This window comes from Peromyscus eremicus, chromosome 11, assembly GCF_949786415.1.
Source record: "Peromyscus eremicus chromosome 11, PerEre_H2_v1, whole genome shotgun sequence".
Taxonomy (NCBI): domain Eukaryota; kingdom Metazoa; phylum Chordata; class Mammalia; order Rodentia; family Cricetidae; genus Peromyscus; species Peromyscus eremicus.
In genome coordinates this window covers 44,557,446-44,581,977 of record NC_081427.1, presented here as the reverse complement: position 1 = coordinate 44,581,977, position 24,532 = coordinate 44,557,446, and the positions used below count along the sequence as shown (strand labels likewise).

At 41.1% G+C, this 24,532-nt stretch overlaps 1 protein-coding gene across 1 annotated transcript in view; it reads left to right on the top strand.

The window, feature by feature from the left end:
- Positions 1-24,532, top strand: part of Elovl7 (ELOVL fatty acid elongase 7) — a 73,264-nt gene that overhangs the window by 41,543 nt on the left and 7,189 nt on the right. The window contains exons 2-6 of the mRNA XM_059276564.1: positions 5,627-5,758; positions 13,533-13,723; positions 17,512-17,592; positions 18,557-18,613; positions 20,848-20,953. Of these exons, the coding sequence (XP_059132547.1) occupies positions 5,695-5,758; positions 13,533-13,723; positions 17,512-17,592; positions 18,557-18,613; positions 20,848-20,953 (499 nt within the window). The 5' untranslated portion in view covers positions 5,627-5,694. The remainder of the gene's footprint in view (positions 1-5,626; positions 5,759-13,532; positions 13,724-17,511; positions 17,593-18,556; positions 18,614-20,847; positions 20,954-24,532) is intronic.

The window sequence follows — 24,532 nt, the reverse complement described above, 5'->3', positions numbered from 1 at the left end:
GCAATTTTTGTATTGCAGTCTATCTCTCCCTTTAAATCTGTTGATATTTGCTTTGTATATTTAGATGCTGGGATGTTATTTGCATGTATATTTATTCTCTCTCCCTCTCTTTCTTTCCTGTGTGATACTGGGTGTGGAACCCAGGACCTCATGTGTGCTAAATAAGGACTTTGCCCCACTCAGCCCTTATATCTTTTTGATGAACTTGACCCCTTTATCTTCTTGACCCCTTTTATAATGACCATGCCTCATGTTAACTTTTACTTAAAATCCATTTTGTCTGATATAAGAACATGTTGTTGTTCATCTTGCTCTTTTGGGAAGCTTGCCACCCAGCTCCCAAATAAATCACACATGGAGGCTTATTCTTAATTATAAATGCCCTGCCTTAGCTTGGCTTATTTCTAGCTGGCTTTCCTTAACTTTAAACTAGCCCTGTTTATCTTTGGCCTCTGGGCTTTTATCTTTCTCTATTCCTGTATACCTTTTTTTGTTTCTTACTCGTGTCTTGCTATGTAGCTGGGTGGCTGGCCCCTGATGTCCTCCTCCTCCTCTGGCTCTTCCTTCTCCCTCTCCTCCCAGGTTTCTCCCTCTATATATTCTCTCTGCCTGCCAACCCTGCCCACCCTTTCTCCTGCCTTGCCATTGGCCGTTTAGCTCTTTATTAGACCATCAGGTGTTTTAGACAGGCACAGTGACACAGCTTCACAGAGTTAAACAAATGCAACATAAACAAAAGTAACATGCCTTAAAATAGTAGTCCCCAACAAGAACATAATTATATTTTTCTATAGCTTAATTTGTATTTGCTGAGCATGGTAGAAATCCCTCACAATGAACATCTCTCCTGAAATCCCCAGCAAGTTACAAGAAGCATATACAGGATCAAGGCAATGGTGGAGAAGGGCAGCTTTTTATTAGCACCATGAGGGGCTGGAGAGATTGCTCAGTGATTAAGAGTACTGGCTGCTCTTACAGAGGACCCAGGTTCAATTCCCAGGACCCACATGGCAGCTTATGACTATCTGTAACTTTAGTTTCCTGAGGGGATAAAAATCCTTGTCTGGCCTTCATAAACAGCAGGCACATACTCTGGTACACAAACATACATGCAGGCAAAGCACCCATACATATAAAATAAAATAATAACTGTAATCACATTTTATTAACACTATGCTCTGACCAACTTAGCTAGCTGGGAACTCCCATTTAGTGAGGAGCTTTTTAGTCTTCCAGGTTTTCTGTCTACATAACTGTCCCCTAAACATCCAGGGCCCATCAAGTGGTTGCTAAATTATTCCTGCAGGTCCAGGAAGGGATATATATTATTTCTATGTGTACAACTTCTTCATTGTCTGCAGCTCTTCTGCAATTCTCTTACACCTATTGAAGGCACTCAGAGGGCTTTCTGTTGCCCTGACACCACACTAGAACGAAAGGCACTCTATGTCCATATAGCCCCTAACCACTTACCCCAACTCTGCATGAGCAATAGTGTCTGACCCTCATACTCCGAGTTCCAGTTCTTCCTACTGGTATCCCTTTGAGATCTTAACCGGCCACTTTCCTCTCTTCTCACTCCAAGCCTGAAACATACACATCTGTTTTAGGAGACACAGAAGCCTCATGTCTATGCCTTGAATTCTTCTTATGACCAACTACATACAATTTTGTAACTCAAAGGGTAGGATATAGCCATTTTTCTTGGCTCTCTGCTGTTGTTTTATTTCCAAGGCAATGTGCATGCCCATCTACTGAATAAATGACAAAAATGGGAGGGAAAGTGATAAGAATAATACTAAAGAGAAATATTAATACTGTGAGCACACTTGGCAAGTTAGGTATAATGGGCACATATTTGGGCTTGTGTATGTATAGGCTACATATATAAATAAGTTTATACATGCTGCAGCACATGTACTTTTCTGCTAATTAATAAATTGGAACATTTGAAATAATTTTTCACAGAGTCTATTCTATTCTTTCTGGATTAATTTGCTTTTTGGTTGAAATTTATAGTGGATGATGAAGACAAAATGATTTAAACATGTGCAGAAATATATTACCTCAAAAACAGTCTGTAGGTGATAGACGTTTTAATAAATATTGCCATAGCCTTAAAGACTAGAGGATTAATTCTTTAGGATTGTTCTCAACTTAAAAATCAAAGATTGAAAGTGTCAGCACTATGCTTGTTCATCACCAAGCTCAGTCCCCCTCTCCCCACCCTCACCCCACTGATAGAGGTATAACCCAGTTTGGTCCATTTAATTTAAAAAAAAAAAACCATGATTAACTTTGTATGGATTTGAATTTGGAAGTAGACAAAAAAAAATTCCTCCCATGAAGCCATTTAAATAAATTTCTGAAAAAAATTGAAATTAGTCTGTACAGAAAAATTCATATATTATTTTGAACAACTGTACACTAAAATTAGGGCATGTCTGCCAACTGCTTACTCTGAGGCAAGCTCCTGTGGTCTAGGGAAGACATGATAGTTGGTAATCTGGATAATTACTTTAAACTTTGGACATTTTTGCCTACCAGGGGACATTGAATAATTGCTATCTGTTGTTGGATTTTCTTTTACTATAACTCCAGGTTGGAATGCCAAAATGTTGTTGTTGTTGTTTTTTCTCTTTGCTCTTTTGGTTCTTTGTTCTTTTGGGGGGCCTTCTACCCTGATCCCAAATAAATCACACATGGAGGCTTATTATTATAAATGTCCAGCCTTAGCTTGGCTTATTTCTAGTCAGCTTTCTTTAACTTTAAATTATCCTGTCTACCTTTTGCCTCTGGGCTTTTACCTTTCTCTTACTTCTGTAAACCTTGCTTTCACTCTTACTCTGTGGCTGGCTGGGTGGCTGGGTGGCTGTGTGGCTGTGTGGCTGGCCCCTAACTGTCTTCCTCTCCTTGTTCTCTTCCTTGATTCTCTTTTCTCTCTTTTCCTCCTTCTACTTATTCTCTCTCTGCCTGCCACCCTGACTATCCTTTCTCCTGCCTTGCTGTTGGCCATTCAGCTCTTTATTAGACCATCAGGTGGTTTTGACAGGCACAGTAACACAGCTTCACGGAGTTAAACAAAGGCAACGTAAAAGAATGCAACACATCTTTGTATCACTAAAGCAAATGTTCCACAGCGTAAACAAATGTAACACACCTTGAAATGATATTCCACAACAGCTATCCATTAAAACAAGGGTTCCTGCTGTCTAGTCAATAGATCCTCAAGCCAGGTTGTCTAATGTAACTCACAATGCTCAGGGTAGGTCTCTATGACTAAGAAGTGTTTGACCTAAAATGTCAGTCCTGTCAAGTTGGGGAAATCCTGTTTTAAACGTGTCTGGATCTGTTGTAGTCATGACTCACATTCTGAGTTTCAGGTTTTTCCAAATCCTTGGGAAGGAACAAGCTAAGGCCCCCAGATCTTTTCTGTACAGAACTCTTGGGAGTTTTGTTTTGCAGAGGGGGAAGCTTGTTTCAGCCCACAGTAGAACACACGAAACACACAGGTTAACACGTGGGTGGAAATTTCCTTCAAAGCCTTCCAGAGGCATTCCTTCACAAAGACAGTGGGAGCAGAGATTCCATCTGAGTTTCCAGAACCCAAGCAGGGACTGTTGCAATGCCCTCACCTGGAAGTGGGATCTGACCGCTGGCTCCCCTGATCCTGTCTCAGCAACCCCACCAGGCTACCATTTCCTTTGTATTCTCCACACCCCTCCAGCCCTGGGTCCCTGCAGCACTTTCTTCGTCTCCTCCGTTTTTTTTTTTGTTGTTGTTGTTTTGTTTTTGTTTTGTTTTTCGAGACAAGGTTTCTCTGTGTAACTTTGCGCCTTTCCTGGATCTCGCTCTGTAGACCAGGCTGGCCTCGAACTCACGGAGATCCTCCTGCCTCTGCCTCCCGAGTGCTGGGATTAAAGGCGTGCGCCACCACCGCCCGGCCCGTCTCCTCCATTTTTGATAGTTAACTTGTTAGTCTCTTTATCTTCTAAAGTTTGAGTCTTAGGAGGGCCTTTCCTGTGGTGAGGTTATGCAGTTTCAGACTTGTTATCTAGCGCTTTCGGTCTTTTGGGGTTAGAGCTTGTCTGATAACGTTGGATTCAGGCAGCCTTTTGTTGTGGTTGTTCTGTTTCCTGATGCCTATCTACCTGTATCAGGCCATTGTTGAGCAACTATTAGTGATTTAATGTTCATTGATTTGAGACGTCATCTATATCAGCATGCTGCATGCCTTATTTTATTTCTGTAGTTATACAAATTAAATGAAAAAAACTTTGTTATAAAATTATAAAATTATAAAATGCCAGGAGAGAGTCAATTTTCCCGTAGTAAACTTATAAGATTTCTTTTGTTACTATAACAAAACATACAAAAACATACAAAACATACATCTTGTGAAGTTTGCCTTTTCAAACAAGTTCCATAGCACTGAGCACATTTATATTGTTGTATGATCTGCCTTTAGGACATTTCCAATCTTCTTGCCATATGGCTTTGATTCACTCTGCCATTAATTTATGACATGTCTGCCATTTGTAAGTTGTGCCTTAATTTCGGAGATTTTCAAGTGTGGGGAAGCATACCTCTCAGGATTACTGACATGCACTTTTAAATTCTCAAATGTATTGGACATATTTCTGGGTGCTCCATTATTTGTCTCTGTGCTAATGCTTTACTGCTTGAGTTACTGGGGAGGGATTGTGTCTTGTAACATGTATCCGGGCTGGGTCTTTTCATTGGCCATCTTCCTCAAAAGAGTTCTCTTTTCCATAATGCTTGCCTACCCGTTTGAAATAACAGAGCTTCTTTCCTTGGTTCTTATTGCCCTTCCTCCCCTTTTTTCTGCCTCATTCCGCTAATTTTTTTAATTAGTAGGTGATTAATGATTAATTAATTGATGATTAATTAAATACTGTAGGAATACTGAGAGCCCCTATATTTTAAAAATTTAAGGGACTGGAGAGCTGGCTCTGGGGTTGAGAGTGTACTGCTTTTGCAGAAGCCTGCGTTTGGCTCCTAGTGCCCATGTCAGGTGGTTCACAGCTGCCTGGAACTCCAGCTGCAAAGGATTCAACACCTCTGGTTTCCACTGACACTCATACATACATGGCACATGCATGCACGCGTGCACACACATGCACACACACACACACAAATGCATGTACATATAATTAAAAATAATAAAATAAATATTTTCAAAAATTCACACAAAAAAGACTTCATTGGGTCTGAAGGTGGCTCCAAGGCCCGGGCTACCATACGTCTCTGAAGGTCTGAGTCTCTTCTGCACCGCCTGGATGTGCACTGCAGCCTTGCCATGGTGGTACAGCCTACCCCCGACCTGCGTTTTCTTCATGAAAGGGAAATATTCCTATAAGAGTTTTTAGGACCGTGTCTGCCTTTTGTATCACATCCATGAAAGTCCAGCCTTCTTTGGTGAGGTTACCAGTCTCTCAAGAAGAATGGAATCTCTTTCTTGAGTGTTTGCGACTGCGTCAGCATTTCCTATGGTTCACTAATGCATTTTCCCTGCAGTAAGAGTTTGCTGTCCTGCAGCTCCTATTAAAGTTTTAGCATTTTAAATATTGTATTACTAAAAGCTTATTTTTATTTGCATTTATAGATCATAAGCTCATTTCTGTGTCGCTTTACTGAAGAATCCATTAAAAGAGCCAGTTAATCTTGTAGAAAATGGCGTTCAGTGATCTTACATCGAGGACTGTGCGTTTTTATGATAATTGGATCAAAGATGCTGGTGAGTGATGAAATTTCCTAATTGAAGTTCATCTTTCCTTTTTATATCAAATTCCCACATTAATAGGATTTATTTGGAACAAAATAAGAGACTTGACAACTTCATACTTTATTACTTCATTCTTAATTATTAGTTAACCAAGAAGCAGTGCCCAGGGTTTCATTACAGCTAAAGCTCCATATATGCTCATGATGACATTCATAATAGTGAAAACACTCTGGATATCTATCTGCAGGAGAGAACTGGGTGATATGCCATAGCACGTCTCAACCTGGGAGCCCTTGCAAATGGTTTTGGAGGGTCAGTACTCTAATGTTCTAGAGAGAAATCACAGGTGCTGCGGACAGAAGTTCGGTCGGTGCTGATTCTAGAAAGAACTGCCCTTGCCCCCGAGAGGTGATGCAGAAAGAGCAGTGAGTAATAAAAATACAAATGGTCTTTTGGAACATCCAGCGTCACCAGAGTTTCAAATATGCAAATGGAAGCCATGCATGAAGCATCTTCTGTGGAGACTTGGGCCACGTGTAGGTGGTGAATGATGGTTTGAGTGGTAGTGGATCTGCTGCTGGCGATTGAGGTCAGGGTCATGCATTTGTACTGTTGAGTGTGTGCTCTACAACTGAGCAACACCCAGTCTCAGGAGTAACTTTTTTTTTTTTAATTTGTCTACCAGCTTTTTTTTTTTTTTCTTTTTCTTTTTCTTGTCTATCAGCGAGTTTTCAAAGCCCAGCCAATGTGGTATTGTCTTAAAAACTATTGAAGTCTTAAAAATAAAACAAAGGTACAAAAGTTTTTACGATAAAAGGCATCAGGATGCCTTAGAACTTAGACAGACCTGAGATACCATCCAACCTAATGTCTCATCATAGAGCTGAAGAAATTGAAACCCAGAAATGTGACCTTCCCAAGGTCACTGTGAGTTGATAAAGAAAGAGAAAGAACAACACTAGAACCGATGTTTCCTAATTATGGTTAGTGTTCTGGCATTTGGTTATTTTGTAGTTATTATATGATGGTCATCACTAAAATCACTTTGGAGTGACTCATTCATTGGCAGAAACCACAAGTTCATCATGTACCTATCACATGTGAAACAACATCCTAGTTTAAAGTGATGTCAACAAAGACACTGATCCACGGGCAGCATCCTTCTCCCCAGGCTGCTAAAGGCCACATGACTTCTCTAAAGTTTTTCCAATCATTTTGTCCCTCAAGAATGCCAAGGATAGGTAAGCTTTACTCTATTAGGGCTAATAGAGTAGTTCTTTCTCTATTTTCTTATCTTTTTCTGAAAGTTTCAACTTACTTGGCTCAGGAAATGTACCAGGTTCTTTAGAGGTTATCTTTCTCCAATGACTTATAGTGATCACTACGAATTCAATATTTAATATAAATATTAATCTTCCAGTTGCATTTCAAAGGAAAGATGTACATTCTCACTATTTGAACTTGGAACCCAGGGAGATCCGGGTTCAATTAAAACAGAATTATTGCATGTATGTATGTGCCACAGGGTCTGTGTGGAAGTCAGCGGAATCTGTAAGGCTGGTTCTCTCCATACACTTAGTGTGGCTTCTAGGGATGGAACTCAGGCCATTAGGCTCGCACAGCGAGCCCCTTACCTACTAAGCAATCCCACCAGCCCTGGGAGCAGTGTTTTAGAATTGTGCAATCCAAATCAGATTATTCACTACCGTCAATGCAAGAACCGAAGAAATTCAGATAATCCTTAACTCAAGAGCCAAGTGGACCCAGATGGTGGAGACTGATCACGTGGCCCCAGAAGTACGAAATACTTTAATACAAACTATGTCAGAATGTTGCTTCCGTCTTTATTGTGGACCAGCTCTTTACTTTTTGTGAGAGGTACTTCCATCAAAAAAAGTGAGTAACACTAGGGCAGAAAAAGGAGTAGCAAAGGATCATCGGTGGTTGAAAAAGAGGACTGAGCAGAATCCCTGCAAATGGAGCAGGCAAGGAGTGAGAGGAGAGAGGCACAGAGAAGGTAAACCTCACACTTCTGAGTCTGATACTCACTTGATGTCTTAGGAGAGGAAAGGCCACGGGATGCGAAAAAGAGAAGAGTTGGGTCTCAGGCCCCTCTCTATCCTAGACTAATTGAGTGACCTTGAACAAACTTTTTTTTTTTGTTGAGTAAAACAAAAGTGAGGATAGCATCTGTCAGCTACTGCATAAGATGTGTGAAAGTGCTCTGTTACTGGGGAAGTGTCCTGACACAAATAGACCGGGATGTTACAAATTATGTTAGATACTTTGAAGGTGATAAATCACTTAAGTCGTTTTTTTGTTTGTTTTTTTTTTTCTTGTCAAGGTCTAGCAGAGCTAAAAGGATTTATATTAAGACTTACAACTTTGTAAAAAGGCTGGCCCACGCAGTGGGAGAGTTCTTCTTGTATTTAGTGTGGTATTGATCTGGAGTGGCATTAGTTTTGCTTTTCGTACCCTGGGAAGGGCCAAATACACAATCAAGAGCCAAGAATTTCAAGTGTATTCTTGGCTTTGGCCCTAATTCTGTGTGGCCTTGGGAAAACTTACTGTCCCCAGTTTTCTAATCACTGGAGAAGCAGTGGGTATGCGTAGTTATTTCATATGGAAAATTCTGCGGCCACAAAGTTTTTAGGTAGCTTAATGTGTAAGGTGGAAGAGAGTTTATTACAACTCTTTGATACAGAATTGTAGGTTTGAGAAATCATCCTATAGCAGCATTTTGATCTGAGGAGAAATGCAAAAGCAGCCCTTTGTATGTTTAGATGGTCGTACTCACTTCCAGACAGTGTGAGCTTGCTTTGCAGGAAGATGGAGGATGCGTGGATCTGCTGCCTCTCTGAACTCTTAGTAGATCAGAAAGTACATGGGGAACAGTCTTCCTTCCCTTCCAGCTTCATTTTGCTGGTACTTAGGATTTTACAGTGTGTACCCTTTGAAGAAGTACATGATGTTTAAGAACCCTGTCTTATAAGTGGTTGGTGGAAAGGCTCCTTAATATTCTACATATCCAGCACTGTACTTTCCCTGTTCCCCCTTTCTCTCTGGGGAAGTCTTTAGAAAAGAATTATTAAGCTCGTGGTAAATCAGCACTGTGCTGGGCTCTGGGGTATAGCCAACCATACAGCCTACTTTCTCAGCCTTTGCTTTCTTTCCTCTTGGCTCTTCTCAGGACACTTAAATCAGCTCTGATGTCAAGTACATGATACACAAGACTGTCCCTTCCTCTGAGGAAACAGGGAACACTTACCCCTGACTGACTTCATAGACTGAGTCAGAATTAACCTTAAATGTCATTGTGCCCTCTTTACAGTCTCCATGTCAAGCTGTCCTGCTCAACTCACCCACAGGCATGTCAAAGGAAAAGCCCACTCTTCACAGGGACGTGGATTGAATCCCTTTTCAGGAAGGCAGATTACTACTGAGAGAGGCAGGAGACAGGGACATTAGCTGGAGATCTAAACATCATGCTAAGGCTGTGAGGTTTAGTGGTCAGTGAGGGAGAGCTCATTTGAGCAAGAGAATCATCTAAGCAGAGCTCTACTTTCAGAAGGTGAATTTGGCAATTGTGTGGAGGAAAAACAGCAGTTTGGATCCAGAGGCAAGAAAAGATTGTCACAGAGCCTGCTGTGGGACCTTGCAGCTTTGCATGTGGCTCAAGGAAACTTGATCACACACTAGAATCCTGATTTCTCAATTTGGACAGTTCATTGTGGTCATCTCAGTAGCTTTTAAAAAGATTGCCTGTTTACCAATTATAGTTGTATCTGTGTATATGGTGCAAAATAATATTGTAACAGATGTACACATTGTGAAATGACTAAATGAGCTAGTTAACATACCCACCTGTTGAGAACATTGGAGACATCCTATGATAGGAATCTCAACTACATAGTGTACTATTATTATTATTATCATATAATGTATATTATTACATTACTATATAGTAATATATTATATATTATGTAATATAACACTACATATTATATTATGATATATAGTACTACATATTATAATATAATATGCTATATACCCTATATACCCCTATAATAGATTTCAAAAGAGTTATTCTACCTAAGTTAAATTTTGTACTTATTGCCCAACATATCTCTCTCCCTGTTGTCTACCCAGACCCTTAATACCCTTTATTTCATGTATGAGACTGTGTATTGCTTTCTGAATCTGGCTTATTTCAGTTAGTATAACAATGTGTCATCCCACTTGTCAAAAGGTTGCAGAGGACATGGTTTCCTTCTTTTGAGAGACCAAATGATATCCCACTTACACTGCTCTCTTTATGCATCTGATGATGAACCACTGGGTAGATCTGGCTCCTTGGCTATTGTGAATAACACTACAATGGGTCTGACTGCTGGTATCCTCAGCAAACAGTTTCCAACAATGAGACTGCTGGACTTACAATAATTCTACTTTTAGGCTTTAATGGGGTCTTCATGTGGTTTTCTTAGTGGCTATACTCACTTGTGTCTCATCATGAGTGCACAGGGTTGCTCTTCCTCCATGTTTTCAGCAGCTCTCATTATCTTCTGTTCGTTTGATGATGCAGCCTCTAAGCGGTAGGTGATGTTGTATTCTGACATTGATTTGTATTTTCCTGATAATTAGTGATATTGTGCATTTATTCTTCTCTTTGTTGACCACTTGTGTCTCTTCTTTTGAGAAATTAAGTCCTTTGCCATTTTTTATGGTTGAATTTTAAAAACTTATATGCATGGTATCCACCCCTTAGCATTCTGATTCAGTTGGATGAAGGTCTTTGCTTTTCTTTTTTTATTGGACTTTTAATTGCTACAGACATTATTCAGCTATGATTACAGATTTGAGATCTACTGTAACAACAATGACAAGCTTATTGAGTGCACACCGTGAGGTTAAGACAATTAATTACCTAAGGCTGCATAAAGGGCCAGAGGGAAGGACAGGGTCACGACACCGACTGTCTGCCTTCAGAATTTTGCTGTAGTACAATTTTTAGAGCCTGGTATAAAGAGGGCAGGTAAGAAGATAACTCAGTGAGTAAGTTGTAGGTAGTGTGACCATGAAGACCAGAGTTCAAACCCCGATGCCTATTTGAAAAGCCTGGAATGATGGCCCATGCCTAGAATCCCAGCTCTGGGAAGCAGGGACAGGGATCCATGGTGCTTACTGGCCAGTCAACATAGCCAAATCACAGAAAAAAAACCAAGTGGATCATTTCTCATGAATGACCCCAAGGTTGACCTCTGGCCTCCTCACATGCACACACAAATGAATGTTCCTTTGTACACACAAACATATATTTAATTTTTGCTGTTATTTTATTATCTTTTTGAAAATAACATAAAATGAAGTAAACAAGCTTTTCCCATAATAACTTTTTATTTGTAGCACTTGGACGTCTACAGGATTTTAAGAAAAGGTGTGTGCTGAAAAAGTTAAATCACAGGAAGAAAGGATTTATTTGGAAATGGTTTTCTTGATCTTCCCGAGCTAGCCTGGCATGCTTTTCTTGGCTTTGCTTTCTTTCTGTTGCTAACAGAGGAGGAACAGGAGGATGATGTCATTTGGTTTTTCTTCCCCTGCCAAGTCAGTGAAAGAATCAAACAAAAGATACCTCTGATCAAGAAGTACCTTTACTGACACTTGAAACACTTTCGTTTTAAAACAATATTTGGAGGTGGCTAACAACAGAAACATTTGCAATTGCCTCTGCAGAAGAAACCAGAAGTCTCCCACATCGTAGCCAAGCTGTTAGAGACAACTGCAGTGCTCCAGGGCTCTTCCTTTAGTGCTGATTTCATTAGCCTTTATTTTATTAGGAATAAAAGCTAGACATATTAATAAAACAATAAAAAGCTAGACTTTGGCTTTACGACATTCATATATTAAGGTTTACATTGACCATCAGGGGGAAGGAATTCATTTAAGGCCGATCAGTTCTAATTCTGTGCTTTGATTCCCAGTTCTGTGACAAACTTTACTTCCTGTAACTCCCCTCGTGATGTTCAGGTCCACACAGTGGCTGCCAATGATGACCAGAAATCCTGTTGTAGGAAACTTGCCATTGTTACAAGGCTGGAGAGGAACTTACTGGAGTTGTTGATGGTGTGAGCGGCTTTGTGGGTGCTGGGAATTGAACCTGGGTCCTCTGAAAGGGCAGCCAGATAAGAGCAAGATCAAATCCTAAACATCTGGCATTGGTTTTTAAGTCGGCTGTGTACTCCTTAGTTTGCTTTGCTTGTTTTGAGACAATGGCATCTGCTGGCATTTTTGAGGGAGGCCTCCTTGGAGACAGGATAAGTCACCTTTCCTAGCGAAAGCCCTGGACATTCAACTGTTGCCTGGGACATCTCCAGCACTAAAAGTGAGACTGAACGAGTGGACAGTCATAGAGTTCTACTGAAGAAGTTTGGGGTGAGAAGTCAGACCTCCAGGGGTGCTAAGGTTTACTGGTAACTGGCTTTCTTGTTAGTGATTTAGATGAATAGGGTTGCGTGCTCCAGGTCCTCTTTCACAGTGATAAAGGTGATGCTCTATGCGGAGCTGAGTCAGATGCTCCTGGAAGCTGCCAGTAGTTATTTTCCTCCATACCACTCTGGCTTCATGAGGTCACTCGGTCAAATTACACCCCAAGTGCTTGAAATTATAGAATGAATCACAGTTTGTTTTTAATTGCAATTTTTAAATGCCACAATCCTGCTAGCCTGGAGCCAGCAAGAACTAGATGAACTTATGTTTATGTGGTTGTAAGGTCATTACCTATTTGATTTGGTTCAAAATATCAGACTTACTGGCTCACACTTTGGACACCTAGGACACACACTTTAGATGGTTAGATATTGATATGGTCCCGATTTCAGTTTTGTGGTTCTATGATATACTATCTGAGGAAGTATGTCAGTTTTCTTAGGAAACCAAGGGAATGAATAAGCAGCAAATATAAACACATTTTTTTAAATATAAAAGAATGTCTGAAGGGAAAAAAATATTTTTGAGATGGGGTCTCATTTATCCCAGGCTGGCCTTGAACTCCTGATTTCTTGCCTCCACCTCCCAAGTGCACCACCATGCCCATGTAGGATGGAAATTTTCTGAATGTTGATTGTGGTCATGGATGGTGGAGCATCTCCTCCAGATGTGTTTATCCCCACTGCTTAGATCTCGGAGAAATTACATATCTGAGACCCTGATGGCAGTAACGTGGGGCTCTGGTAAGAGCTTTCCTGAGTGGCTGTTGTCTTGCTTTATGTCATTATGTGGCAGAAAGATAGCAGAAGAGCTTGCCAGGGTCCCTTTTATGACACAAACTCTATTGGTGAAAAGCTCTTGCATCCATCACATTATGGGGCTAAGATTTCAACACACGGGTTTTATTTATTTTATTATTTTTTGAGATTGACCTCAAACTTGATGTGTAGATGTAGATGACTTTGAACTTCTGATTCTCCATTTCCCAAGTGCACTACTGCCCCAGGCTCAACACCTGGATTTGGAGAGGATGCAGAATTCAATCCATGGCATGGTTCCTCCAGAAGGGCTTTTTCAGAGACTCCCCCCCCCCCCCACTTCAGGTTCTGGTGACAAATACCTCTTGCCCTTTGAAATTTAAAGGTGATGACAGCCTTATTGCTCCTAGGGATTTCTCCTGTGCCCCTTCCTAAGGATGCTCGCGATTGTTCAGTGGTGCACAGTCAGCTCTGGGATATAGGTTGCTGGCTGTTATCTCCGGGTTAGGGGGTTGTGCACTTACTTGTTATCTTTCTCTTAGATCCAAGAGTTGAAGACTTTCTCCTCATGTCCTCGCCTCTGCCACAAACCATCATCCTGGGGCTCTATGTCTATTTTGTCACGTCTCTGGGACCAAAGCTCATGGAGAATCGGAAGGCCTTTGAACTCAGGAAAGCGATGATAACGTACAATTTTTTCATAGTACTGTTTTCTGTGTATATGTGTTACGAGGCAAGTGTCTTCAGTATTCCTAATGGGAAAAGTTTGCCTGAGTCTTGTGTGTATCTGTCAGTATGTTTTTGTTATGACTATGGAGCACCCCCCCCTTTTTTTGAGAATCAAGGAATTTAGAAACTAAGCAGTTGTTTACCACAACAAAAACACCAAAATTGTCATGTCTAGATAAAATAATAAACCCAAGGATCTCAAGACAGTTTCTATCATGGATAGTGAGAAAAAAAATTTACCTCAGAGATTTGCACGTGATACATGTTAGTTTTGAGGGAACTTATACTCAGAGAAAATAATTGATAGCTGGTAAGTAGAGGGCTGATCCCGGAACGCAGGTCCAGCTGACTCCAGAGCTGGTCTTGTCTTTGTAACAATCTGTCCCATCACGGTGGGAACTTGTGGTTACTCTGTGCTCCAACGAGCTATACAGTGGCCAGCTGTTTAGGTTTTAGAGGCTTTGAGGCAAAAGAGAACATGGACTCACGTGGAATTGTAGGTCATAAAGCCCTGTCCCTTGTTGGAAGAGAAATAGGAACAGACTGTTTGTGCCCTACTCCTCTGCTATTGACATGTCTCAGCTCCCCACACAGACCCGCTTCTCTAGGGTTCTTTGGTGTATATCTAATCCTGGCTGTCTTCCTCCTTCTGTTTATTTATTTTTTTCTAGCATACCATGTGTGCTTGCTCATACTTGGGATCTCTGAGGAGGAGCCTTGCTGGCCTCGCTGGCTCTGTAACATCAATCTCATTCCTGCTACCAGTGACCTGATCAGATCACTTAAAATCTCTGCTCACCTTTTCTCACAGGCCACTCTCAAGTCCAGCTTCATTCTCCTGCATGGCACTTCTTCATTTCTACTACTTGCCCACAGACCACTACTCTGTCCCTTCGAGACTATGAACAGGTGGCTTGCATGTTCTCAGAGAGAGAATATACATTCGAGAGAGGTTAAGAACATTCTTGGAAGCCAGGAGCCCACGCTGGCTCGTTTTGACCATGTTACTTTTCTTTAGGCCTCAGGTCTCTTCTGTTTTTGTTTTTGTTTTTGCTTTTTTCGAGACAGGGTTTCTCTTTGTAGCTTTGGCACATTTCTTGGAACTCACTCTGTAGTCCAGGCTAGCCTTGAACTCAGAGAGATCTGCCTGCCTCTGCCTCCTGAGTGCTGGGATTAAAGACTTTTTTTTTGTTCTTTTGAGGCAGGTTTCCTCTATGTAGTTTTGGTTCCTGTCCTGGATCTCGCTCTGTAGACCAGGCTGGCTTTGAACTCACAGAGATCCGCCTGGCTCTGCCTCCCCTCTTCTGCTGTAATGACAGGATTGAACTAGTTTTTCTCTCAGGTCCCAGAATGTTCTAGTATTCTCGGGTTCTGTGTTTGACATTGCTACTGTTGTGATGACCCCAAATTATGATTTCTCAAATTATATATCCATTAGTAACCAGCTAGTTTTTTGTTCCTGCTTTGTCGATTGCAACATAGAAGAAGGTTAAAAAAAAAAAAAATCGGAATCCAAGAGTTTCTGACTTCACGAATACTTGAGTTATAGTTTCAGGACTTAACTGCCCGCTGAACATAACCCATTAACCTTTTCTTTACTAGCCGAGACTAGAGGTATACCTGTCAAAACCTTCACAGGCTACTGGTGTGTCCTTAAAGTCAGAATCAGGAAGATGTTAGATCCCCTCTGTTTGAACACACTCTTTTAACTTTAATCAGGGCGTGTGCTCTCTGTTGGCGATAGCACAACACAGGCACGGTGCATGGGAGGGAGCAAGATTCTGTCAGGTTCTCAGAGCAGATGCCTCTGCCAGGTATGTTGGGCCAAATATGAGCAAGGAGGAAGAGATCCATGCCATCCTGAAGAAACGCAGCTGTCTGCTTGTGGTTGAGTGTGCTACACCCCAGGTACAAGTCAGACAGCAATGAGGGAGGGAGCAGGTGAGACCCACAGAGGGCCGAGACACGGAGCCTCTCTCATTTGCTACAGCTCTTGTTAGTGTTGAGATAGAGCTCGTCATCTAGTTTAAGTAAACAGCTCCTGGGGTTAGGGCAGTGGTTCTCAATCCTCCCAACACTGCGACCCTTCAATACAGCTCCTCATGTTGTGGTGACCCCCCCAACCATGAAATTATTTCATTGATGCTTCATAACTGTAATTTTGTTGCTGTTATGAATCATAATGTAAAATCTGATATGCAACTCCTGTGAAAAGATCATTTGATGCCCCCTGAAGGGGTCAGGACCCACAGGTTGAGAATCATTGGGTTGACTATTACATCAGTTGATATGAGTCTGAGCATGACAGAAATGGCATTTTTCACTGACTTGAGGGTTTACAGAACTCACTGTTTCTGTCACACTCCTTTGTTACTTTGAAAAGATCTATTGACTTGATTTTTAAGGCATTTTTTCAAACCATGAATTGCATATCCTATACTTTTCTGAGTCTTATTGTTCAAGATCTCATAGCTTTTTCAAAGTTTATATTATCTTATACTGAAGAGTAGGTGTGTGTACAGAGAAGGGGGATGCATTTTAAATACCTAGTTAAATTTGTTCTTTCCACCATTTCCTTCCTTTTGCATACTAAAATATCATCTTGGCTGATTTCTGATGGTGGATACCTGTTATCATAGCCCTTAGGAGGCTGAGACAAGAGAGTCATAAGTTTGAGGCCAGCCTGGGCTACATAGCAAGACCCAGTCTCAAAAACTAAACATACCCAGGCCTCTAGAAAGCCTTTAAGTGTGCATTTTTATATTTGAAAGCTCTTATTTTAGCTAAAATAGTAATGAGACTATAAATATAAAATATGCTTCAGAAGTTGAGGTAGCCTAAACCTAAGAGTGAGAGAGAAGACTTCCAAGCCAGATGCTGGCAGTTGCAGAGTGAGAAGTAACACTTAGAGAGAGAGAGAGAGAGAGAGAGAGAGAGAGAGAGAGAGAGAGAGAGAGAGAGAGAGAGAGAGAGAAATGTTATTGTCCCTACCCCAGATCAGCCCAACCATTATATGTATGCATTAATTAAAATCAAGCACTTGGCTTTCATTTTTAGCTACTGTTTTAAAAAGATCTTCCCACTATCAAACTAAAAGAATGTCAATATGATCTTTGAATTACAATTCAGACTTATCAACAATAGGCTTTTATTTTTAACACCAGTAGAAGGTCATTTTGTGGGTGTGTTGGAATGACCGTCTGCCAGATTATACTCCAGTTCGTAACAAGAGCATTGTCTTCCCTTATTTGTCTTGTGAATTCCAAGTGCAACTGGTATCAGAGCTGTGTATGGCCAGTTTATATGTTAAAGGAGGAGAGAGTATTAGTGCCAGGCACCACCACTTCATACTGGACTTGCCAGCCATGGGTAGGAAAGGCATAGTGGCCATGGGTAGGTTTTTGTTTGTTTAATACTTACTGATTTGAAATGCCCAGAAAAAACAGACTCAGAGCCAGGCACTGCCCCTTAAAAGTACATGAGTACATGTAGTAGACATAGAAAATATTTGCTAATGAAGCAAAATACTCCCTGGATTTTGCCCTTCACTATGTTAAAGGAATTCTCCTAATAGACAAATTGGCCAGAATGTGGTTCATATAAATAGTGGCTTTGAAAATGCCTGATGCCAAGCCTTGCCCTGAAGCGTGTTTCGTTTGTCCTGGTTCTCACTGCCTCTTCCCCTGCACCACCTGCTTACTCAGCTGGTCATGCAGCTAGGTGTAGTCCAAACCGCCTCTGCTGTGGCGGTTAGCAAGTTCTTCCTCTTTAATATGCGTGTTTCCCTTCCAGTTTGTGATGTCTGGCTGGGGTACAGGTTATTCGTTTCGATGTGACATTGTTGACTATTCTCAGTCACCGAGAGCGATGAGGGTGAGTTTCTCTTTGGGAAAATCTGTAGTTCAAAATCATGGTGAAGATCCCCTGGACTCTGCAATATTGGATATGAATTCAGAATGAGTGATTGACTCTATTATCAGATTATATAAATTAGGGGGAAAAGCTAAAATTATAAGAAAGAATTAAAGGAGGTCTGGTGTATAAATTCTATAAAATGACAGTGCTGTCTAAATTTCTTGGGTTTCAAAACTTGCCTGATTTCTGAAAGACGAGAAGTAGAATTTTCATAAGATCTAGCAATTCCACTTCTGGCAATATTCCTAAAGGGGATGAAGTCAGGGACTCAAATAGACGTCTGTCTACACATGACCACCATACCATTATTCACAGTGGCCAAAATGTAGAAGCAACCCGAGTGTCCATGGATGGTGAATGGCTAAACAAAATCCCCCCCCAACACACACAGACATACACACACAGACACAGACACAGACACACAGACACACACACACACAGACACACAGACACACACACACACACACACACACACACACACACACACACACACACACACACAAAGAGAATAGAATATTATTCAGCCTGTAAAAGCTATATCTTGTATGAGTCTTGAGGACATTGGGCTAACTGGTATATTCATCACAAAAGGACAAATACTACATGATCCAGCTTGCACGAGGTGCCCCAAATAGTCACATGCCTAGGTCAAAGGGTAGAATGATGGCTGGGCTGGACGGAAGAGGGAGATGGGAAATTATTTTGCAATGAGTATAGTTTCGCTTTTTCAACATGAAGGAGTTCTGTGGATGGCTATGCAATGGTTGTAGAGGCATGTAAATGAAATCAGAGCCACCAAACTATACCTTAAAAAAATGGACTGGGATGGTAAATTTTGTTATGTGTTTCTAAAACCATTATTTTAAGTAAATGTCTCATCCTTATTGAATAAATAAGTTCTTATCTGTGTGTATTTCCCCAGATGGTGCACACCTGCTGGCTTTATTACTTCTCCAAGTTTATTGAGCTGTTGGACACTGTGAGTATGTGGTAACTGATGTCTCACGGAAGCAATAAACTGCCGGTGTGGCCATCACATACCTTGGCTCACCTCCCTCCCTTGGCCAGTCTATTGTTATCCCCCTTTTCCTTTAACTTACCTGTGTGTTTAGAAAGCTCACTCTCCAGCATGTGACAGCCTCTCACTGCAGTTTTAAAACGTGTAGGTATTACCTGACTGCGATACACAGGGCCACCGCCACTTACTCTACAGAACTGCACACCTTGATGTAGAAGGTGGCAGTTCTTTAGGAAGCTGGTCCCAAAGCAAGGAGACCATGTTGCCTTGCACTGAAACACAGGGTCGACCATACTCTTGTAAGACACTTAGGCATCATGATTTGCAAACTCCTAGCAAAGTGTGATGTCATCCATGGGGTGTCACAAAAACACTATCTCCAGCTGCTCTTCTGAAAGCTGAGCTTGCTGGGCCCTCGTTCCCTCTGCTTTGGGTCCTAGTGAGGGTCAACTCTGGACCTTGAGTGATTGGGCCCAGGGGTTAATGTGCTCTGAAAGTGGAAAGCCAAGAGCTTTAGTTTCCTGCTAGCATAGGAAAGCTATGCTCGGTTTACTTACAAGTGTGTCTGGAACACACACCACCACACTGTTTGTCAGAAATGTTCACACTTGACACCCTTAGTTGACTAAAAACATAAAAATGTTAGGTTTGAGAAGGGACTTTGGAGGATTTAAAATCCAGGGCTTCTCAAATTTTAGCCTGCATTAAAATCACCTAGAGGAATCCCTGAACTCAGGAGGCTGAGGCGGGACCACAAGTTTGAGCCCAGCCTGGGCTACATAGAAATAGCCTGTCTTTAAAAAGAAAAGAAAGGAAGAAAAAAACAAAGCAAAACAAAACATGGAGACTTGTTAAAGCACAAATGATACTTGAACTCCCTAGCGCCTCAGATTCAGTAGGTCCTGGGTAGAGCTTGGGAGTTCCCTTTTCTGACAGTTTTTCAGATGTTCTTTGAGAAGCTGCTTGCTGTGGACTCCTGGTCCTCAGCATTCAGGTACCTTACAATTACATGCATTAGAAACAAAACAGTACACACAGGACCTACCTCTTGAGAGCTGATGCTTGATGGTCTGGAGTAGAGACTATACACATGGGTATTTTTAAACTCTGTTTTCATATTGTACCTTGCAGCCAGGTTTGGGAACTACCATTCTAGTTCAGAACCCTCACTCCGGGGGGTAAACCTGGACCTAAGAAGTTGAGTGGCTTCCCCCAGAGACAGGCTGCTGTGAGAAGAGGACCCCTGTTGAAAGTTTATGACCCTATGTTGTACCAGGCTGGGTTCTTCCATGTGCATAAGCAAATGCGTTTGGCTTGGTGGACTCTGCTTTGCATATTCTCAGTTGCAACTTCCATAAAGAAACTGTTTCCGCCTTGAGGCCTTCCAAGTTTTCCTGACACAGTAACGCTTTGTGTTATGCTCTGAATTTGAAAGTCTGACTTTACCCTCGTGCTGTGAACTGTTCCCTTAGCGCATTCTTTGACACCCTCCTCCCCCACACAACTCTGCTCTTTCTCTCCCTTAGCGTAGGGAGCCAACACTGGGCATGCGCAATTGCAATGGTACCTTTGTTTCCCTTCTCGTTTTTTTTTTTTTTTTTTTTTTTTTTTTTTCTTATGCAGCTTTGCTTTCTTGTCCACAGTATTTTTAGGATTAACTCTTCAGGATTTTCAGTATTTGTTTTTCTTTGGTAATACAATAGTATTACTTTGTTTTTTTCAAGTCCACTTCCAGTTTGCCTAACCCTTATCCAAACTGGTAAGATGTGTTAGAGAGCAGTGTAAAATGAGATAATTTCAGTCCTAGGAATTATGGCTGAACTTCTGGCTGTCATGTAGTTAAAAAATTAATGAGTTTTTATTAATTAATTAATTAATTAATTAATTAATGTATCAATAGCATTTCTTTCAATAAATTCTGGCCAGAGTTTTCACTGTCTATGTTTGATTTTTAAATCTGTATAAAACTTCTCACCTTCTTATTGGTTCTCTCATGATTACCATACCATGCCCGAGTTCAAGCATGCTGTTAGCCTTTGAGTTGCGGCCTGGAGAACCAAGCTACCCCTCTGAACACCCCGTAAAGCAGCCCGTAGGAAGCCAATCGTGAAACTGTTTGCTCTTTACCAATAGTTTTGTAACAATAAATTATTGCATGGTTTTTATGAACTTGATTTTTCTTTAAACTATTTCAGGTCTTTTTTGTTCTGCGTAAGAAAAATAGCCAAGTGACTTTCCTTCATGTCTTCCATCATACAATCATGCCATGGACCTGGTGGTTTGGAGTCAAATTTGCTGCAGGTAGAAAAGGGAGAGCTGGGATCATGTGATCTATAAGTGATGTCATTTTCGTGTGCTACAAACACAAATTCTGCTACTACATGTAATTTATAAGACTTAAAAAAAAAAAACAAAGAGCCATTTTGGTTAAACTTCTGACTTTGGAATTATCACCTGAAACACGAGCATAGGACTCTTAGATTCCCCATTCCAAGTCTTCAGACGTGAAGACTTTTGAGCAAGACCTTCTATGCACATTCTTTTGTTTTGTTTAGGTTTTATTGTTTCCCTTTAGAGTTCTATTGCATGTTTTCAATTAAATAGGTACTAAAAAATAGATAAAATATCAAAAGCCTTGGATTCATTGATATCTACTTAAATAATATTCCTAATGTGTTCACAGAAAGTCAGAACATTATTTCCATTTCTGTTTTGTTTGCCTTCAAATTCCTGATATGCGGCATACCCCATCTTAATCTGTTCTGTGTTGCTATTCAGATTACTAGAGGCTGATTGGTTTACAAAGGAAGGAGGTCTGCTTAGCTTGTGGTTTTTGATGCTGAAAGTCCAAGGTCGGGCAGTATTATCTGTTTGGCCTCTAGGCGGGTCTAGCAGTGTAGCATAGCATCATAGAGGAACCAGCAAGGGGAGGAGGGAGAGAAAGGGGCGGGGAGAAGCGGGGGAGTGAGCAAAGGAACAGAGACTGAGAACCAGGAGGCATAGCAAGAGACAAAACAAGAGACACAGGGAAGTCCTGACCTATAATCTGAAGTAGTTGACCTCATCACCTCTCACTAAGCTCCACTTCTTAAGGGGCCCACGACTTATCAACTTATCCAGTTGCATTGGAGACAAAGCTTTTGGCACATGAACATTTGTGAATAAACCACATCCAAGATTGTAGCTGAAGTTTTCTCCAGTCCTGCCCAGCCCCATGGACCCAGCACTTATAAAATAATCACTCAGAAGCTTATATCAATTAAACTGCTCGCCATTAGCTCAGGCCTACCACTGACTAGCTCTTACACTTAAACTCAGCCCATTTATGTTAATCTATATGTCGCCACGTGTTCCATGGCTTTACCTGTTGCCTTTACATGCTGCTCCCTGGACGGCAGGCTGGCGTCTCCTCCTCAGCCTTCCTGTTCCCACAATTCTCTTCTCTGCTTGTCCTGCCTATACTTCCTGCCTGGCTACTGGCCAATCAGCATTTTATTTATACAGAGCGATATCCACAGCACAAGATGTGGCAAACAACACGGAAACAGCTTTAAAGGGGAGCCAGATCACAATCACTCAAGTTCCCACAGCAGTCTACCACAGGACACAACATTCTGTTTTTGATTTTGTTTTTCAGGTCAGAGATAGTTTAAACCAAAAGCTTGAGCCTAAGTGTCTGCTTCATTTTGGTTTTCTATTTCTGAACACCTAGAAATGGAAAAAGTAGGCAGGAACTTTATTCTTTCATAAAGTTTCAAATAAGCAAAGTCTTCAAGCATGGATTTCCAGGTTAGCAAACTTTGCTGTAAAAATTGTCCTATTTTTTTTTTTAACATCCAGAAGTCACAGATGCTCACAGTTGTAAACCTTTATTATTTGATTCATCTGGAGGTTTCTTCTTCTTCTTGTTTCTTCTCCACCGCATATTGGGCCCCTCAGGTCTCCTATGTGAGGTGCACTAATGTCTTACTTACGTTGATGAAAAACTGGAAACCCTAGGGTAGCTATGATTTCAATACTCTCTCCTAGGGTGGTTACAATGTATTGTGTGTTTAAAGGCATGAAAAGAAAATGATACAGAGAAGCACTTGTGCAAGCTTTTCCATTAACCACGTGACTGCTAATGATAGACAAAGATGACTATTTTCCTTTTTAAGATGTTAAGAGAGGTGTTCTCACACCCTCTAGCTTATTTCTGTCTCTTCTGTAACACCGGCAAAGTCAACCTTCCATATCTGTGGGCTCCGCCTCCATAGAATCAGCCAACCATACATCAAAACCAAGGAAGAAAAACTGCTCCCGTCCTAAATTGTGTACCGACATTTTCCTTGTCATTTTTCTCTAAGCAATACAGTGTAGAACAGCTTCCATTACATGCACATGGTTTCGTATCATAAAGTCTGTGGGAGCATGTGCACAGGTTATATGCATACAACCTGCCATTTTCTGTAAGGACCTTTGAATATCCACAGACTTGGCTGTTACCAGGGAGTTTTGAAACCTCCCTCTCGTGAATCTCAAGGAACAGCTATACTATATCTCAATTCTGAAAAAGAAATTGGAGAAAAAATTGGAAGGCAGTGCTCCAATTTTTTTTGTTTGAAGATACCCAAACCAATGTGTTCCCCTCGGCTTCTTTATCCTTCTCTGTGGTTTCCCATCTTTCCATTTGAATAGCTGGTAATTCCACTATGGGAAATATACATTTTATTTAAAGAATGGAATCGAGTGGTTTCCTCACCTTTATTTGAATCCGTTGATGGTCTAGCGTCCATTTCAAAACAAGTAATACTTCCAAGAAATGCAGATTCAAACAAGGAGGACCTCAGGTTTGAAATATCCCATGTCTATGGATATCAAGCCCTTGATCATAGTGCCTTTACTCATATTTTAATTCCCATCTCCTTTAAAGAATGGTCAAGGTTGGGGAATGGGGGTTGGGGAAAATAGCTCAGTGGTAGAGCGCTTGCCTAGCAAGTGCAAGGCCTTGGGTTTGGTCCTCAGCTCCAAAAAAAAAAAAAGAAAGAAAGAAAGGAAGGAAGGAAGGAAGGAAGGAAGGAAAGGAAGGAAGGAAAGGAAAGGAAAGGAAAGGAAAAAAGGAAGGAAGGAAGGAAGGAAGAAAGAAAGAGGATGTTTGTGTCTGTGGCGTGTTCCGTGAGCTGGCATCCCCGCTTAGTCTTGGCTGTGGGGTTCTCGTCCAGCAACACGTTCTGTTTCCAGAAGTGTGGACTGGCCAGAGCTGTGTTCCTAGAACGAGCTGGTCTGTCTAAGCTAATCTTTGCAAATACTGGAGCACAGATGATCTCTGCCTAGTGTTTGATTTCTGGGTTGTCCCCTGTGCTCTCCTGGGATAATAGCAACCCAAATTGCCCTTGGAATAAGAGGAAAATATTTTCATGGCAGGTTTTTTTTTCTATTAACTATGTAAATATCCCCTTTGGGAAATGTAGAGCGTTATTATAATTACCCAGGTGATTCTTTCATATTCTCTAAGCCAAAAGAGGTGATATTTGAGGGAACTAATTGTAAACCCATTCTGAGATGCTTGCTTTTCAGGCTCATTCTTGTAAAGAAAGTAACCCTTTACTTGAAAAGCCTTCCAAGGAGAAAAGTAAAAAGCATTGCTAATTAAAATGTAGTTGTTTTATGAATGAACTTGCCACAGTAATATGTCAGAAGACAATCATCGGAGAAAATAAGCAAGCTGAAGTTCCTTTGGCAGCAGCTTGTTTTGCTCAGCAACTCTTCTTTGATTTAACCCTCTAAACTAATCCCTAATCCATGCTAATCCCTGTATGAGATCCTCAGGTTAGTGCCTTTAAATCAATGGTTTTCAACCTTCCTAATGCTACAACCCTTTAGTACAGCTCCTCATGTTGT